Raw genomic sequence first — 17,502 nt, 5'->3', positions numbered from 1 at the left:
CCTGCCCCTTTCCCCTCTGGTAACTGTGAATCTCCTCTGATTATCCATATGTGTGTCTGTTTATCTTCCACATGTGAGTGAATTTGTACAGTATTTGCCTTTCGCTGTCTCGTTTATTTACCTTAGGATAATACCCTCAGGGTCCATCCATGTTGTCACAAATGGCACAACTTTGTCATTTTTTATGACTTGGTAGTAGTACATTGTGTACATATATACCCCATCTTCCTTATCCATTCTTCCACTGATGAGCACTTGCATTGCATGCAAATACTGGCTATTGTGAATGATGCTTCTATGAACATAAGAGTGCATATATCTTTTGAATTCATGTTTTCATGGGTTTGGATAAACACTCAGAAGTGGAATAGCTGAATCATAAAGTATTTCTATTTTAACTCTTTGAGATATCTCCAGAGTGTTTTCCCTGGTGACTGCCCCAGTTTGCTTTCCCACCAGCAGTGTACGAGGGTTCCTTCTTCTCCACATCCTCTCCAACACATACATCTTGTCTTTTTAATAATAGCCATTCTGACGAGTGTGAAGTTATATCTCATTTTAGTCTCCATTTGTATTTCCCCAATAATTAGGTTTGTTGAACATCTTTTCATGAGCCTGTTGGCCATCTGTATATCTTCTTTCAAAAAATGTCTGTTCATATCCTCCATCCATTTTTTGGTCTGCATGTGTATTTTGCTGTTGTTGACTTGTATGAGTTCTTTATATATTTTGGAAATGGACCCCTTATCGTATACCTGATTCGCAACTAATTTCTCCCAGTTTGTGGATTATCTTTTTGTCTTGTTGATGGTTTTCTTTGCTTTGCAGAAGCTTTTTGGTTTGATATAGTCCCATTTGTTTATTTTATATATTTGTTTCCTTTGACTCAGAAGACGTTGTGTTCAAAAACACACCACTAAGATTGAAGTCAAAAAGCATACTGGCTGTGTTTTCTTCTAGGATTTTATGGCTTTGGGTCTTGGATTCAAGTCTTAAATCCAGTAGAAGTTAATTTTTGTGTATGGTGTGAGACAATGGCCTACTTTCATTCTTTGGCATGTAGCTGCCCTGTTTGCCCAACAACACTTATTGAAGAGCCTTTCTTTCTCTACTGAATTCCCTTGAACCTTTGTCAAGGATTTGCTGTCCATGGACGCGTGGTTTTATTTCTGGGCTCTCGATACTGTTCCACTGATCTGTGTGTTCATTTTCCTGCCACTACCAAAGTGTTTAGATTACTTTATCTGATAGTATATTTAAATTTCAGGGAAAGTGATGCCTCCAGCTTTGTATTTTTTCCTCATAATTGCTTTGGCTTTTCAGGGGGGTCTTTTGTTGTCCTATATAAATTCTATGATTCTTTGTTCTATTTCTGTGAAAAACGTCATTTGGATTCTTTCATTTATTTATTTTTTTTTTTGAGGAAGATTAGCCCTGGGCCAACAGCTGCCAATCCTCCTCTTTTTGTTGAGGAAGCCTGTCCCTCAGCTACCATCTGTGCCCATCTTCCTCTACTTTGTGGGACGCCCACCACAGCATGGCTTGGCAAGTGGTGCCATGTCCTCACCCGGGATCCAAAGCAGTGAACCCTGCACAGCGAAAGCGGAATGTGCGCACTTAATCCCTGAGCCACCGGTCTGGCCCCGTCATTTGGATTCTGGTTGGGGTTGCATTACATCTGTAGATTGCTTTAGGTAATATAGACATTTTCACTACGTTTATTCTCCCAGTTCGTGAGCACAGAGTATCTTTCCCGTTGCTTTATGTCTTCTTCAGTTTCTTTCAATGATGTCTTACAGTTTTCAGTATATATGTCCTTCACCTCCTTGGTTACAGATAATGTCATTGACACAAAGAGAAATTCAGAAGCATGCCCACGATGCATGTCTCATATTTGGAAGCCGCAGGTTTTCAATTCAGATCTCCCCAAATGAAAAACAAGTTCTCTTTAAATGTCCTTCCTTAATGGGTCAGTGTTGAGAATGGGGGAAAGGGGAGGAGCAGGAGTCAGGGAAGGAACAGGAAGAGAACATTCCAGGAGTGTGCGGGCCTGGAATAGGCTGACTTACTGTTCACAAAGATCAGGGCAGCTGGTCTGGGCCACACACTGTGGTGAGTTAATGTAGTGATTTCTTTAATCTTCCCACAATCCATTGCGTAGACGATCCTGAGTTCCTTTACACAGGTGAGCACGCAACGATTCAGTCTTTATTGGAGCTGGGAAGTGAACTATGGTCACCCACATGATGGGGTCTATGGGGCCAGTGTCTCTGCTGCCCTGGACATGGCCATGTCCTGAGAGTCTCTGGCCCAGGACTGAGGAATGTCTGTGAGGCTCTGTCTGTGCAGACCTGAGAGCCCACCCAGTGTTGGCGGAGTTGGAGGAAACCCCCAGGCTTCTACTGTGAGCAGAGCAGAGCAATGTTGAGGATTTTGTCTCACTCCACATGAGTGGGAAGCACTGGGACAGCCTTTGTGTTGCCATGATGTGTCCTAGTGAGCCTAACCTGGAGTGCAGAGATGAGCAAAACACTAGCATTGGCTGATGCATCATTGGATCCGGGGAATTTCCTGGGGACCCCCAGAGCCCTGGTGCTCATCTGAATGTGAGTGGAATGTAAGAAAACACCCGGGAGGACTCCTTGGCTTCTGCCGGTACCAACATATCCAGAAGGTACCGAGAGTGAAGCCCCTGCTCATGGTGCAGGTGAGTCTCACAGAGGTTTAGAGGGAACAGAGAGGGAGGACACAGGCTGGGAGAGGGAACCTGCAGACACCTGTGGGTGCTGGGGAAGAGACCAGTGTTGAGCTGCTTCAGATTCCGAGTGAGAGAGGCTGACACAGACTGTGGGCTGCTTTGAGTCTCTGAGGCCTGTCCCCACCTGTGAAGAGAGACAGACACGCAAGGAAGAGAGGAGTCAAGGCCATGGTGCACACAGCCCCAGGTCCCTATAGTGGGGCTGGGCTGCCCCAGGCCTCATTTTCTTCTCCACCCTCTGCCACAGGAGGGGCTGCCCATGCAAATGGGTTTCCATACAGTGCCTGCCCAGCCCCTCCCTGAGCCCTGGTGCTGGAGTTCAGCTCACACCACACACTGAGGACGATGGAGATTGGCTTCACCTCTTGGGAGAGCCCTGAGAGGAAGCACTTGCTGTGACAAAGGTCTCTGCTCAGGGGACTCTGCCAGGACTGAGAGGACCCAGCTGCTGAGTCCCCATCAGGGAGCACAGGGCCCAGCTCTTGGGCCCAGACTCCTTTGAGTGAATGGTCCTCACAGATCAGCAGCGTAGGTATCACAGGGCTGTCCTGCAGTGTCCCCTCCTGGTCACAAGAAACACCCCTCACTATGGCCCAAAGCCCTGAGAGCCCAGCTGTTTTTTGGATGTGTGAATAGAGATCGCTGAGTCTATTCACACATCCATCGTCTGATCATTTGGTGATGGCATTCACATACACTGGAGGTGATGACTCTTCTATCTCACTCATTAGGGAGTGCAAAATGGAAGGTGAAAAAGTGTACAGAAATGGGAAGTTAAGGTGTTTCCACTCCCAGAGAAGATGTTGCAAACAGCATATCCCTTCATTTTTATGTGGTTTAGAGAGCACATCCATTTTCAGTGTTCCATCACTTGTCCATTAAAGCAATGAATTACAAATAAACTCACATAACCTTATTTGCATCTTAAACTCCAATTTTTAGGTAGTCTATTTGCTGTGCTAATGAGAAATCAAAGAAGCACAATGAATCCTAACATTTGAGCTGTGCAGCTCCCATCACGCCATCTTGTGTTAGAATAAAGTCCAACCTGGCAGAGAAAGTCTTAGACCCTCATTTGTTGGCTTCCTTCATCCATCTCTCCCTGTTCAGAACCTTCTCATCTATGGACACAGAGCTTACCAACCCATCATTCTTTCCTCATACATTTTCCTACTAAAGTCCTTTGTAGGTTTTGGGGTTACAAAGTTGAATATTCGAATGTCATTGGTCTTATGCTGGATCAGGAGCTCTATATTTAGCATCTTGTTGACAAATGTCTATCTTACATGTTCTTACGTGAAATGTTATTAGACATCCATCCAGCTCACAAACACTCTGCAGTTTATTTGCTCCTGGAGCTTGTCACCTGTGCTCACAGTTTGTTCCCTCATCCACCTGCTCCCCGTGGTTTCTTTACTCAGTCCCTGCAGGCCCATTGCACCCTTCTCCTCTTCCTTTGCATAAATCTATGGAATGCATTCCATATCCCCAGGGTAAAGTGCATGTATCTCTTCTGTTCTATAGACAATAAGATCACCATTATTACTTAACATTTCCTCTTAATTCGACTCAGAACTCCAGAGTCAAAATATCCAGAAAGCAGAAATCATTATCTTTGCCTCAGATCTGCTTTCACCAAGGTGTGCAATTCAGGAGAATTCAAATATTCTTCCAACAAATATGTGCTGACTTTGCCCATTGTGCCACAGTTTCTGGGCTCTGTAGATATTACGGTGACATAACAGGGGGAAATTCCTATTAACATGGAGCCTAGATCCCAGCAGGAGAAACACGCAGTGCACAGACTCACAGAATTCCTCTGGGCTTCTGGAGCCTACTCCTGCTGGCTGAGAGCTCCTCACCTCCCTCAGGATATGGACACTGAGATTATCTGTGCTGGGTCCACAGCCTCCCCTAACTGCACACGGCTCTGCGCCATTCCAGGAGCCTCGTGCAGAAGACTAGCCCTGCTCCCCCGGCCTTGCAGAGTCTCTCAGTGTGGCCGTGTCCCACAGTTTGCCCACTGTATTCCATGCTTTACTGTGTAATCAGAGCGATATTGGAAACACATGTATCTGATAAAGGCGCCTCCCTGCTTAAAACTTTCCCACAGTTTCTCTCCCCATCAAGATTATGTAAAGCTGTTGAGTGTCACGTTCAAAGTCTCTGTGTGTGTGTGGCCATCATTTTTCCCCCTTCCTGCCTCACCTCTTCATCTGGAGCCTGTACAAAAGCACATGTGGGGATCCTTTGACAAGAGGATACTTAACCCTCAACCCCAGTGCCCCATTCTCTTTGAGCACTTCTGGACCTCCTGTCCCACCACTGTCCCCTTCCTTCAGGACCAGGCTCACACATCACCTGCTGGAGATACTAACAGGAGCAATTATGTGTTTGTATTATAATAATTTACAAGGAAATCAGCAAACATAAATCGAACACCCAGTGTGCATACTCTCTTAAATAAAATTTGAGGATAGAAATATTGAACAAAGGACATAATTATGATACTTATCATCATTTTTTATCTGATTAGTTGACCCTGTTTACATTCTCCAGAGAAGTGGATGCATGTCGTGTTATTACTTTTTATATAAATGTTTCCTATTTCCAATTTGGTTTGTGAAGTATTGTCCTTGGATTGAGTCAGACATCCAGATCCATCGTAAGAAGAGATTTTGTAGCATTTGAATTCAAGAACATCTTTTCTATTAGAATCTGTAAAGATGCGACACATGACAGAGCCTGGAGGACTGTTCCTCATGAGCATTTCATTTGAAAACTGTGACAGACAAGGGCTTCCCTGCGTGTGGGGCAGCTCGCAATCTAGAACGTCCTCTGCAGGACCAAGGGCGCTGCTCTCAGCAATTCTAAGACATCGCTTCTTTGACACATGATGTTTGTTTTATCTCCGTTTTGAATGGAGAAATTCTAATATAAAACGACTTAGAATAATTATTTTAGTTGATTTATTTATTTTCCTGTCTTCCATCAGGTAATGGGACTTCCCATTGATTCCAGTTTCCTGAGAGATTGTTTCAAAATCACAAACAAGGTTCGACTTTTTATCAAATTTTTTCTGTTGAAATGATCACTGGTTTTCGTTAATGGATCACAAGCCTGTGGTATGGAAATAGTGAACACTGACCACTGCCTCAACGCATATGTAAAACTCAATTTGATTTGAATCATAGTCATAAATATAAAAGCTAAAATCATAAAAGTTGTAAGAAAAAATATAGTCACATCTTCATGTCTTTGGAATAGACAAAGACATCTTAGATTGAACACAAAAATTACTAACCATAAGAGAACAAAATAATAAATAAGTTACCTAAAATTTTAGAATATTCCTTGACAGGCGAGTAACCTCAGCAAGATGATGGAATAGGAGGTCCTCCACTCGTGTCCCCACTCAGCAACCATGATTTGGCGGCCATCCATTGACAAAAGTGCCTTTTTGGGAGCTTCTGGATCCAGGTAGGAGACTGTGAAATCCTGACGGAACCCAAGGCTGAGGAGTGGTGTCTGAGAAGGCAGGCCTGTTGTCAAGGGGTCCTGGCAACAGGCCCAGAACAACACCATGCCCCTGGGGACATGGCAAATCACTTTATTGTCTTCTTCCTGTCACCTGCACCACTTGGCCAGAGACCCAGCAGGATTCACTCCTGCCCATGCCTCAGTTAGCAGCCCTGACAACCGTGTCCCTGGCTGTGAACCGTGAAGCAGCCCATGATCCAGTTCCAGCCCCTCTTAGCCACAGTACAGGAGCAATCCTGCCCATCCAGGCAGCAGACAAGACACATACCCATCAGTGCCCCTGGAGGCAGGCCTGCTGTCCTCAGTCTGACTGGGAATCTGGAGGCAGCTCTGTGCCCTGGCCCCAGCCCTGTGCAGACCAGTCTGTGAGCACTCCGGCCTGCCCAGGAAATGGGCTGGGAACATGCCCATCGAAGTCCCAAGAAGCAGGCCTTGGGACAGGCACCAGTTCTGGACGCTGAAGCAAACTTCTGTCTCAGTACAGCCCTTATCAGATGTGGCCCAGGGCCAACCCTGCCCAACAAGGAAACTGTCCAGTTCCCAGGAGGGACCCACACCCGTCCATCCACTATTTTCTCTTTATTCTAGGGTAAAGCATTGCCCAACTCCTCCTAATCACTGTACTGAGGGGTTCTCTTCCTTTAGTTGCGTCCATCACTCTTTGGTTTCTACGAGAGTTTTCTTGATTTCTCCTACTAGACTCTGCCGGCCTGGGACATAACCCCATCCTAACACCTGCTTCCCAACACAGCCTTCCAGTCCCCACAGGGGATGACTGGTATCAAGATGTGTGGACCATGTGCCGTGACCTTGCCTGGTGGGAGAGCAGACGCCCTGCTCTGAGGCCTGAGGTACCATCTGGAGCCAAGTCTTGGTGTCTTCAACCTGTCCTGTCTTCTCAGCCTATTTTCTTCCTCAAGTAAATGAGAAGGGAAGCCAAGTAGGCATTATCAATCCTTTTTGCATAAAGTAACCCTCTAGAAGCATTTAAACACGAACCTGTTACAGAATACCACTAATGAGGTTCAGATTAAGTAATCTGGTAGAAAGTGTCATTTTCTGGCTTTTACTAACTGGAAAGTTTCTAATATGATGGCAGCATTGAGAACAAAGGGACTAAGTTCATCCTTCATGTACTTTCCCTCTCAAAATACGCTGAAATTGAACAGGCACAGGTGAAGTATTCATCAAATGTAAGATGAGAGTAAACTAGAGATGTGAATTACTAGAATTCCTAACGAGCAGTCCCATTTGTCAGAGCTGACCATATCTCTTGAAACTGTGAGCGTCAAATAATCCAGCCTCAATTATATGGCACCATCACATTGTCTCAATTGATTGACTCACCCACGACCCACACTGTTCCCAACAGCCCAGCCTCAGTCCCTCTTTTTCCCAATCCCATCCTGCAATCCCTCCTTCCTCTAAGCCATTGGTCATCTGAATTTTCTTCTCTATCCCACCTGCTCCACCCATTAACCAGACCCATGGTCTAACATTTGTATGGTCCCCAGTTCCTACCTAGTCCCTACCTACATCCAAACCTCCTCCTCCTTCAGTTTCTATGCAGCACTTGGGCCTCATAAACAAATCAGATTCTGTCGCTCCCCTGACAACCCCTCTAATGCTCCCATCTCCATCCCACCAAGCTCACCCCTCCTCACTCTCCCAGGACATCTATCCTGTACAGCGTCTTTTGCTCGTTTGTACTCTCTCTTCCCCCAGACAGTGTCACCACCCTGAGCATGGAGACCCTTCCTGTCTTGTCCACCTACTATCCTGAGCCCCTACACCCAAGTCTGACCCATAGTAGGTGTTCAGTAAATGGTGTGGATGCACATAATCTGGAGCGTCAACTAGCCTGAGTCAAACACAGCTGGACTTTGTTTCCCTGTTTCAGCCCTGACTCCTTGATATGGGTTGACCTGTGTCCCTCAAAACCCTATGCTGAGACCCTAACCCTGTTGTGACTGTCTTTGGAGATAAGGCATTGAAGGAGGTAATTAAGGTAATTAGGTCATAAGGGTGGTGCCCTAACAAGTGGGGCTGGTGTGTTTATAAGAAGAGGAAGAAAACCAGGGGTGAGTGCACAGAGAAAAGGCCCTGTGAGGACACAGCAAGGACCCAGCCTTCTGCAAGCCAAGGAGAAACCAAACCTGCCAGCACCTTGATCTTGGACTCCCAGCCTGCAGAACTGTGAGGAAACACATGTTTGTTGGTTAATCTGCCCCATCTGTGGTGTTATGTTATGGCAGCCCTGGCAGACTCACATACCCCTGGTGGACTCTGTCCCCAGGGCAGCCTGCCCCAGCATCCAGGAATGTCTGCTCGATTAGACAAAAACAGAAAATGGATTGAAACCAAGGACAAGTTTTGGGGCAGTCATTGAGAGCATGAGCACACATGTTCAAGAGAAAGTTCCCTGAACTGAGTATCAGAGCTGGTTTTGGCCACACAAACAAAGGAAGCAGCAGACGTGGCCGAGGAGTGGGGGCTGCACAGGGAAGCCCCATGGCTGAGGGGACAGCAGGTTTTTGTCTCACTTCCCCACGGGCCTGCAGCACTGTGTCACTCCTCAGGCTGCTGTCTCCTGCTGCACAGTAATAATCGGCCTCGTCCTCAGCCTGGACCCCAGAGATGGTCAGGGTGGCTGTGTTGCCAGACTTGGAGCCAGAGAATCGATCTGGGACCCCTGAGGCTCGTGTGTTAGTAGCATAGATGAGGGTTTTGAGGGCTGTTCCTGGGACCTGTTGGTACCAGCCCACAGCACTATAACTATACCCGATGTTGGAGCTGCTTCCAGAGCAGGAGATGGTGACTGTCTGGCCCAGGGTCCCAGACACTGAGGCGGGCTGAGTCAGAGACTGGGCCCAGGATCCTGGAAGTGAGAGAGACACAGAGATGGTGATTCCAGGGACTAGAGACAAGGGGAGAAAGCAGGGTCCCACGCATCTTCCCAAGGCCCCTTCCCTTGTACCCATATCTAGTCACCTGTGCAGAGAGCGATGAGGGTGAGGAGGAGAGGGGACCAGGCCATGGTGGAGATCTTCACCGAGTCCTGCCTTCTGTGGCCCCACAGCTGAAGCAGAGCTTCCCCTGATCTCTCCCACCCCTTCTTCATACTCTGAGAGAGGGAGGGGCCACACATGCAAATCAGAGCCCCCGCTTTCTGATCTCTCACTTGGCCTTTGCTCAGGTGCCACTTCCTAAGCGTGGCCCTGGGGTGGGGTGTTCACAGCTGTGAGCCCTGAGCAGAGGGCACCAGGCAGTGCTAGGTGGCTGGTCGCAGCTGTGAACCCTCACGGAAAGCTGGGGAATGAGCACTGAGCGCCCCCTGGTGTCCAGGCCCAGACTGACTATTGTGTTTTAGGGTGACCGAAGCCCATCAGACAGTTCCCCCATCCCCACTGCTCTGTCCACTGTCCCCCTGCATTAGGGTCAGGCCAGGTGGCCCCTTGTGTAGCATCCACATCCCCTCAGGGCTGTCTCTACTCAGACTCTTCAGGAGTGAGTCTGTCCACAACTCCTTTAGCTGTTCAGTGGTGAGGACTGAGGACGTGCCTCTTGCACAAACTCCTCTTAGATCAGGATCAAGTGCAGAGCAGTGACCGGCCCCATGGAGGCAGGTCCCCTTCTGTGCAGGACACACATTCTTTCTTTGTATGTGATCCCTCCCTGTTAGAGATTTAGCAGTGTGTCTCCAACAATCAAAGACTTTGCTCCAAAGGTCCTATTCCTGGTGGAATGTAAGTACTTTGGTTTTTGCTATGCTATTTGACCAATCATTACCATTTACTCGTCTCCTCACTAAGGTATGAGGTGAATAAAATATTTTACATGGCTCATTCTCTACTTGTATGAGAGTCAGGTGTTCACTTTTTTGAGTCAGGCTCACTCTGTTTCCAGCTCCAGGACACAGAAGAGGAAGGTAACTGGGACAGAGCACCTGAGACCTAGGCCCTGTGAGGAGGAGAATCTCAAGAATGAGCCCTCAGTAACCTGAGGAATCACTTCCTTGGGGAACGGGACAGAAGGGATCTGGACTGGAGTGTGTGATTAGACATCCGTGAGCTGGGCCTCTGGGACTGGTCCTCACCTGAGAGAGGAGGCAGTTGCAGGAGAGGAGCCAGGGAATGGCAAGCAGTGGCCACTAGTGTGGGTTCTTGAGATGAAATCGCCCTTCTCACCCCCTCTGGGAAGAGGATGTCCTCATGAGGGAGTTTTGCTCTTTTCTCCCTCTCCGGAGACTATTGAATTTCACACCGGGGCCTCACTGATTGCAGTGGGTGTGATTTCTCCTGAGAATGAGCCTTTGCAGAACATTAGAAAGATCAGGGCGCCAGAAGCAGAGTGTAATGAGACAGGTGCCCCCGGCCTGTGTCCCCTGCCCAGCTCCCAGTGTGCCCAGTAGAAGACCCAACATGAACGAATGACAAGGGTGGAGAGCAGATGATGCACATGCTGGGACCACGTAGGGAAAACTTCTGTCATTTCCTCTCCTCTCAGACCGCAAATCTCCCAGTCATGTGGTCAGCATGTGATTTACCCCAGTTCCAGCTCCAGGGACAGGCCTTTCATTTTCCAAACCAATCAGACAATCCCCTCCCTGCTCACCATGATGGAGCCAGGGGAGATGGTGTGGGTGATCTGGTCCAGTCCTCGCGAAGTCTGAGATTCCTCTTCAATGGATCATGGATGGCAACTCTCATTCAGGAGGGTTTATTGTGCGGGTGTGATGCCTGGGACTGCAGGGACATTTTTGACCCATGTGGAATATCAGCCTGGTGACATGAGAGATCATGGAGAATGGACAAGTCAAACAAATCTCAGAGAAGGAGTGAAGTCCATTGAGATTACTCAGTTCACAACTACAACATTCCTGTCACCACTGAACAAGCAGGAAGGCTGTCGACTATATTTCCATCACAAAGATGAGCTCAGGACCTCTAACCCACACCTGTGTCCATAGACCTTCATCCAGGAGGTACAACTGACTCACATTTTACGCAGTCCCCAAGGACTACCCTCCAAACCTCTTTCCTACATCCCCTTCCTTACCTCCAAAAAACATGCGGCGTCTGACCAACCTTCTCCAACTCACCTGATAAATCCAGCACCCAGGACTCTAGTCTGATCTTTGTACCAAATCCACAAACCCCACCAGGCTCCTGCTTTCACTCTCAGCTCCTCCTCACTCATCTTCCATGAACAGCTGGACTTAAACTTAATCAGATTCCTTATCTTCCTGGTCCAATCCTCTAATGGCTCCTATCCCCCATCCAAGCCCAGACAATAATTGCTGTTCAGTAAATCATGCAGATGGATGGGCCACTGAATAGTGGCCTATCCTGAGTCAGACTTCCCTGGACTCTGTGTGTGTCCCAGGTTTTTCTCTCTCCCAGCATGGACTCTGTCGCTATGGCAGCCCACTGCTGAAATTGAGAAATATCTGATAAATGTGACACAATCAGATAATATTTTGCCTTCACGGACAGACTCTTGAGCACAAATTGGGAAGATGGGGCCACATGTTATAGACCATGTTCTCTGTAGTGGGCATGAGACTCTTGTTTTTGACCATGCAAACAAACAAGGGTACAGAAAAGCCACACTTCAGTGAGGACACTGTTTGCCCAAATACTGCAAGAGCCAGTAGAGCATTCTCTGTGCCTGCCTTGCCCAGGACACTGCCCTCTCTGGACCTGCCCAACAACACGCCTGCTGGTCTCAGATCCAGGGTCCATGAGCCCCTCTGGCTTCACTCAGCTCTCCTGGAGGGCGTCCTTATTTCGCATATGGATCTCTGTGATGTCAGTATCAGAATCACTCAATGAGTAGGTCTCTTATTGGAGATACAGGCTGAGATATTAATTGTCTCCAGATGACTAATGAACTCCAGGCTCCTAAATAGAAGGATGTATTGCACAGTCCTGATGTTGCCCGATATTTCAGTATTAACTGACATTTAGCTTTGCTTCTGCCAGTGCCTGGGGTCTCTATTAGTGTAGGACCATCTGAAACCAAGTTCAAGACCTAAAATCCTGCAATGAACCTTGTTGGTTCATGAGGACCAAAAATCTATATGGGATACCCTGGCAGGCTGACTTCTATTGTTGTCACTGTTAGTGTTGTTGCTGTTGTTGTGTGGGGCTCCTGTTAGACCCCTCACCCCACTGCACGAGTACTGCTGGATGATGTCTCCCTTGGCCACTAGAATACAGCCCCATCAGGGAAGTCGTGTCCTACCTCCTACTGACCTCTCTGGGCTCATTTGCCCTTTATTGCTGTTCTGGAGATTTATTCTTTTGTCTTCTGAATCTAGGATATATTTAGGGTTGTTTTTACTATTTTAGTCTAGTTTTATCATTATTTTCAGTAAGAAGATGGGTGAGTAAAACATTACTATGAACATCTGTCTTTTTCTGAGATTCATCCTCCTTCCTTGACTTTGTGGCATCCAAGATCTGTCACCCAACTCATACTGGGCCCTGATCAGGTTTATTTGGTAACTGCTCCATATTCTGACATTCACGAAAGAACAGGGCTTTCTGGAAATTTTCCTGTAATATCAGGGTTCTCTGTGATAATGAGGGTTGGTTCATAGACTCTACATGCCAAAGAAGTGAGGCACCTTCAAATATCCTCTCGCCACCCAAAAAATAATCAAAAAACAACTATAGCTGCAAAACAAGTAAGATTCACTGGATTAAACTGGGGAAAGGGAGGAGGTGATGGGCCTGAGAGCCAGGTCCTTAACGGGAAGAGTCCTCTCCTGCGCCTGGGATCCAGGAGTTCCTCAAGGATGTGATCTGAGGAGAAGAAGAGAAACCCATTTTGGGAAGGTTCCAGAGCTCTGGGAATGATCAGCAAAGCCAGGGCCAGGCTCATGGGACATGTAGGGGACTGAGCAGAGGAGGCCCTGGGTCTCCGGGGTCACACTGGCTGGACTTCTCTTCTCCATGTCATCCTAGCCAGCATGAGACTGGGAGGTGTGATTGTAAGTTCTGGTGACAAAGTGATTATCTTACATTGGAAAACGAGTAGTTAAATGGGTTGTTTTCATTGCATTGATAAATTTAGAATGACTCAAAAGCATCAGTCTCTCTGGTTTTAGTAGCACAAGTGACAGCAGAAGCCAAACCATGGGCTGGTGTTGGCAACAGGCAGGGACAGAGGAGAGTCAGGTCAGACTTGGAAGTGGAGGGCAGATCCTTGTCTCACTCCCCATGGACTGGGAGTGGCATGGACGTTGCATGCAGCTGTTTGACAGTGACAATCAGCCTCATCGTCAGGTTGGTTCAGGAGGTTAGGATGACAGACCCGGATCTGGAGATTGGTCTGGAACCTCTGAAGGCCCATCACTGCTGTTCTAGGTCACAAATGTAGGGGCTCTGCTTGGAAGTCGTTGGTTTTGGGGTTTCCATGACAACCTACAACATTTGTGTTATTACAGAAGATGGTTTGTGTCCTTCTAGAGAGCTTCACAGGTTGGATTTACCTCATGCACATATTGGGGAGCTTCTGCTCCCTCATATTCCACTGACTCTCTCCTACACATTGTCTAGCTGGAAAGGTCCACTGAGATATAAGAGGAGAGAAAAACTCACATCTGTACCTGTAGGCTCAGGAACACCTACTCACATGGGTTCGCGTGAGGCCTGAGGGAGCTTAGCTGTAGGAAAGTCACATCCACAGGACAGACTTCACCAAACTTCCCTGAAGCAGGCTCAGCATTTTCCTCACCTTCTCCCTGACATCACAACAGTAAATCCAGGCACCCAGCAAGTGTGCCAGACCAGCTCTGTGGCTGGAATTCCTCCTGGGATGTTTCTCACAACAGCGTCTCACGTCTTGGTGTCTTCTCCCTGAACACAGTGAGCCTCAGCCTAATCTGAGCACAGGAGCCTGGGAGGGAGGGAAGGTCTCCACTCTGACCCCTCACAGAGCAGACTCCCTGCTGTGGTGGACTGTGTACCTGTTGCATGGACCCTGGGTTCCCATGAAGAAAAAATCTAGAAAAGGCTGATTTGCCGGCTTTGAAGACAAAAACCCCGGCTAAAAATACTCTGATATCATCACATATGGGTCGCGAGGTAAAGGTGCAGGGTCATCATGAGATTTTTATTTCATTTGGTTTATTTTTCATTTTGTTGTTTGTTTTCCTGAGTCTTCAGAAATATTAACTGGAAAATTGGGAAGACAGCCAATGTGAACCGGAACCTACTTTGAGGTATCATTGGTGTGTATACACGTTACTTTTAAATTGCAGAAGAACTTATTCCAAGTGCCTAAGCAGACTGAGGTTTTTGTCCCATTTCCCTCTCTGCCTATGTCACCATCAGAAGCCTCACTGTGCCAGATGCACAATCATAGTCAGCTGCATCCCTAGGCTGGAGTCCAGAGATGAGCAGAAGCCCTGCATTGACCAAGGCCTCCTTGGATCCAGAGAAGCAGCTGGGGACCTGAAGCCCTGGTGCTTATCTGAATTTGTGTGGAGTAGAGGAGACAGTAGCAATGGGTCCCTAGCTTCTGCTGGTACCAGAATGTATCTTTGCTGCCAACATTGATGCCACTTCTCAGGTTGCAGGTGAGTCTGCCTAATGTTCTGGGAGATGCAGAGAGGGAGAGCAGCTGAGTCAGCACAGACTGGGAGAGGGAACCTGCAGACACAGACACTCATAGGTGATGGGGCAGGGACCCGGGTAAGGTTTCTCAGGAGTCTGAGCAAGAAGGGACAGAAACTGGAGGGCGCCCTGTGCCTGCAAGGCCTTCTACAACCTGTGCAGTGAGAGAGGAGCACGAGGAGCAGAGGAGCCCAGGCCATGGTGCACACAGCCCCCTGGTCCCCACAGTGGGGCTGGGCTGCCCCAGGCCTCCTTTTCTTCTCCATTTCTGCCACAAGAGGGGCTGCCCATGCAAATGGGTTTCCATCCAGTGCCTGCCCAGCCCCTCCCTGAGCCCTGGTGGTGGAGCTCATCTTACACCACAGACTGAGGAGGATGGAGGTCAGCTTTAACCCTTGGGGGAGCCCTGCGAGGAAGCACCTGCTGAGACAACACAAAGGTCCCTGCTAGGGGAACTCTGCTGGTCCAGAAAGGACACAGCTGCTCAGTCCTCTTCAGTGAGCACAGGGCCCAGCCCCTAATTCTCACTGAGTATGCGTGTAAGGACCACAGGGCAATCCCACAGTGCCCCCTGCTGGTCTCATGTGGAAAACATGAAAAATGACAAAAAATTCTAAAAGATATTCTATTAAAAAATACAGAAAATGCATCCTGTCCGGGGAAGGCACAAATTGGATCCATTAGAGACAGAGTAAGTAAATGTATCAATTTCTTTAGAAATTGTAGAAATACTCCACAGAATGACATGAGACACAGATTCACAGGACACATCTAACAAGCTTTCAGAGATTAAATGGTTCGAATTTATTTCTTTTATATTTTCTCATATTTAAGTACATGAAAATTTCCATAAGCATCTTAGTTGATGGAATGGTGAAAGGGGGCATTTCTGCGAACATCGAGAATAGGCAAAGTGACCTTTATCTCTATTGTTACTCAACCTTGTTCTGTAAGGATTAAACTGCAACAAAAGAGGTGATATCAGTGGCCAGGACTTGCCATTGATGAGAGTGAACAGTAGACATTCTTAAAGGCCCAAATGAATGTTATGGCCTTAGACGCTCTGGTGCTGGTGCAGAAGGGACAGCAGAGATCTCCTCAAGGAGTGTCTAGTCACTAACTGTGACTCGTGCTGGTTTCATGCAGGTATTGTACCTCAAAGCCCAGGTTGGAGCCCTCAGAGCAGAAGCATCTCTGGTTCCTCCACCCCGTAGGAGGGCCCAGCCTGACTCAGCCTTTCTCGGGCTCATCCAGTTTCTCCATCGAGAGCTGTTTGTCTCCGAGCAAAGTCTCACTGTGGTAGACACGCTAACAGGGTGAGAATACACTAGCAATGGATTCATCTTAATTCTGAAGTGAAGAAAACTATGTGATATTGTCAGATCAAGTTGCCTGGGGAAATTCAAGTGCTGACAGAAAAACAATGACAACAGAAGTTGCTCCCTGAAGCAGACTTGGTCAGAGTCGCTGCCCTGCCGGTGGCACAAGGCCAGGAGAGTGGATGGAGGCTTACATCTCACTTCCTCATGGGTGTGGAGCACTGGGTGAGCCTTAGGGCTGTCAAGCCACATATCACAGTAATAGTCAGCCTCGTCCTCAGGCAGGAGTCCAGAGATGAGCAGAAGCCCTGCATTGGCCGAGGCATCTTTGGATCCAGAGAAGTGACTGGGGACCTCAGAGCCGTGGTGCATATCTGAGTCTGACTAGTAGTACAGGAGACACTGAGCAGGGCTCCCTGGCTTCTGCTGGAACCAGTGTACCCAGTAGTCGCCAACACTGAAACCACTGCCCTTGGTGCAGGTGAGTCTGGCTGTTGTTCCCAGAGATGTGGAGAGGGAGGATGGCTGAGTCAGCACAGAATGGGAGAAGGAACCTGAAGACAGAGATAAACATGGGTGACAGTGCAGAGTCCAGGGCAAAGTTTCTCAGGGTCTGGGCCAGAGGGGCTGACACAGGCTAGAAACTGAGACCTGCTCCCCAAGGCCTGTCCCTACGTGTGCAGTGAGAGAGGAGCACAAGCAAGAGAAGAGTGCAGGCCATTGTGCACCTAGCCCCCTGGTCCCCACAGTCAGGCTGCATTGCCCCAGGCCACCTTTTCTTCTCCACCATCTGCCATAGGAGGGGCTGTCCATGCAAATGAATTTCCATCCAATGACTGCTCAGTCCCTTCCTGAGCCCTGGCACTGGAGCTCAGCTCACACCACACACTGAGGGAGATGAAGTCTGGCTTCATCCCTTGGGAGAGCCCTGGGAGAAAGCACCTGCTGAGACAACATAAAGGTCCCTGCTAAGGGGACTCTGCCAGTCCAGAGAGGACCAATCAGCCAAGTCTGCATCAGTGAGCACACAGCCCATCCCCCAAAGGGCCCAGGCTGCTTTGAGTGGATGGTTCTCAGAGACCAGCTGTGTAGGGACCACAGGGCAGTAGCACACTGCCCAGTGCTTGTCTCAGTGCACACACCTCACAATGACCCAAATCCCTGAGAGCCCAGCTGAATCCTGCAGCTCAGCAGGTCACTGTCCCTGTTCACACATCCATGGGCTCATACCTTTATATGGTGATTTCAATACACTGTATAA

At 48.1% G+C, this 17,502-nt stretch overlaps 1 protein-coding gene across 1 annotated transcript; it reads right to left on the bottom strand.

The window, feature by feature from the left end:
• Window positions 1-8,502: 8,502 nt before the first annotated feature.
• On the bottom strand, window positions 8,503-9,446 carry LOC100147544 (uncharacterized). The gene is made up of 2 exons (XM_070276129.1): window positions 9,290-9,446; window positions 8,503-9,176 (listed from the first exon to the last, which is right to left on the bottom strand). Exons 1-2 carry the CDS (start codon window positions 9,444-9,446, stop codon window positions 8,545-8,547), a joined length of 789 nt encoding a protein of 262 aa, XP_070132230.1. The 3' UTR covers window positions 8,503-8,544.
• Window positions 9,447-17,502: the final 8,056 nt, after the last annotated feature.

Source organism: Equus caballus, chromosome 8, assembly GCF_041296265.1.
Source record: "Equus caballus isolate H_3958 breed thoroughbred chromosome 8, TB-T2T, whole genome shotgun sequence".
NCBI lineage: Eukaryota > Metazoa > Chordata > Mammalia > Perissodactyla > Equidae > Equus > Equus caballus.
Note: the sequence above shows the minus strand (reverse complement) of the source record. Positions and strands in the feature narration are given on the sequence as shown.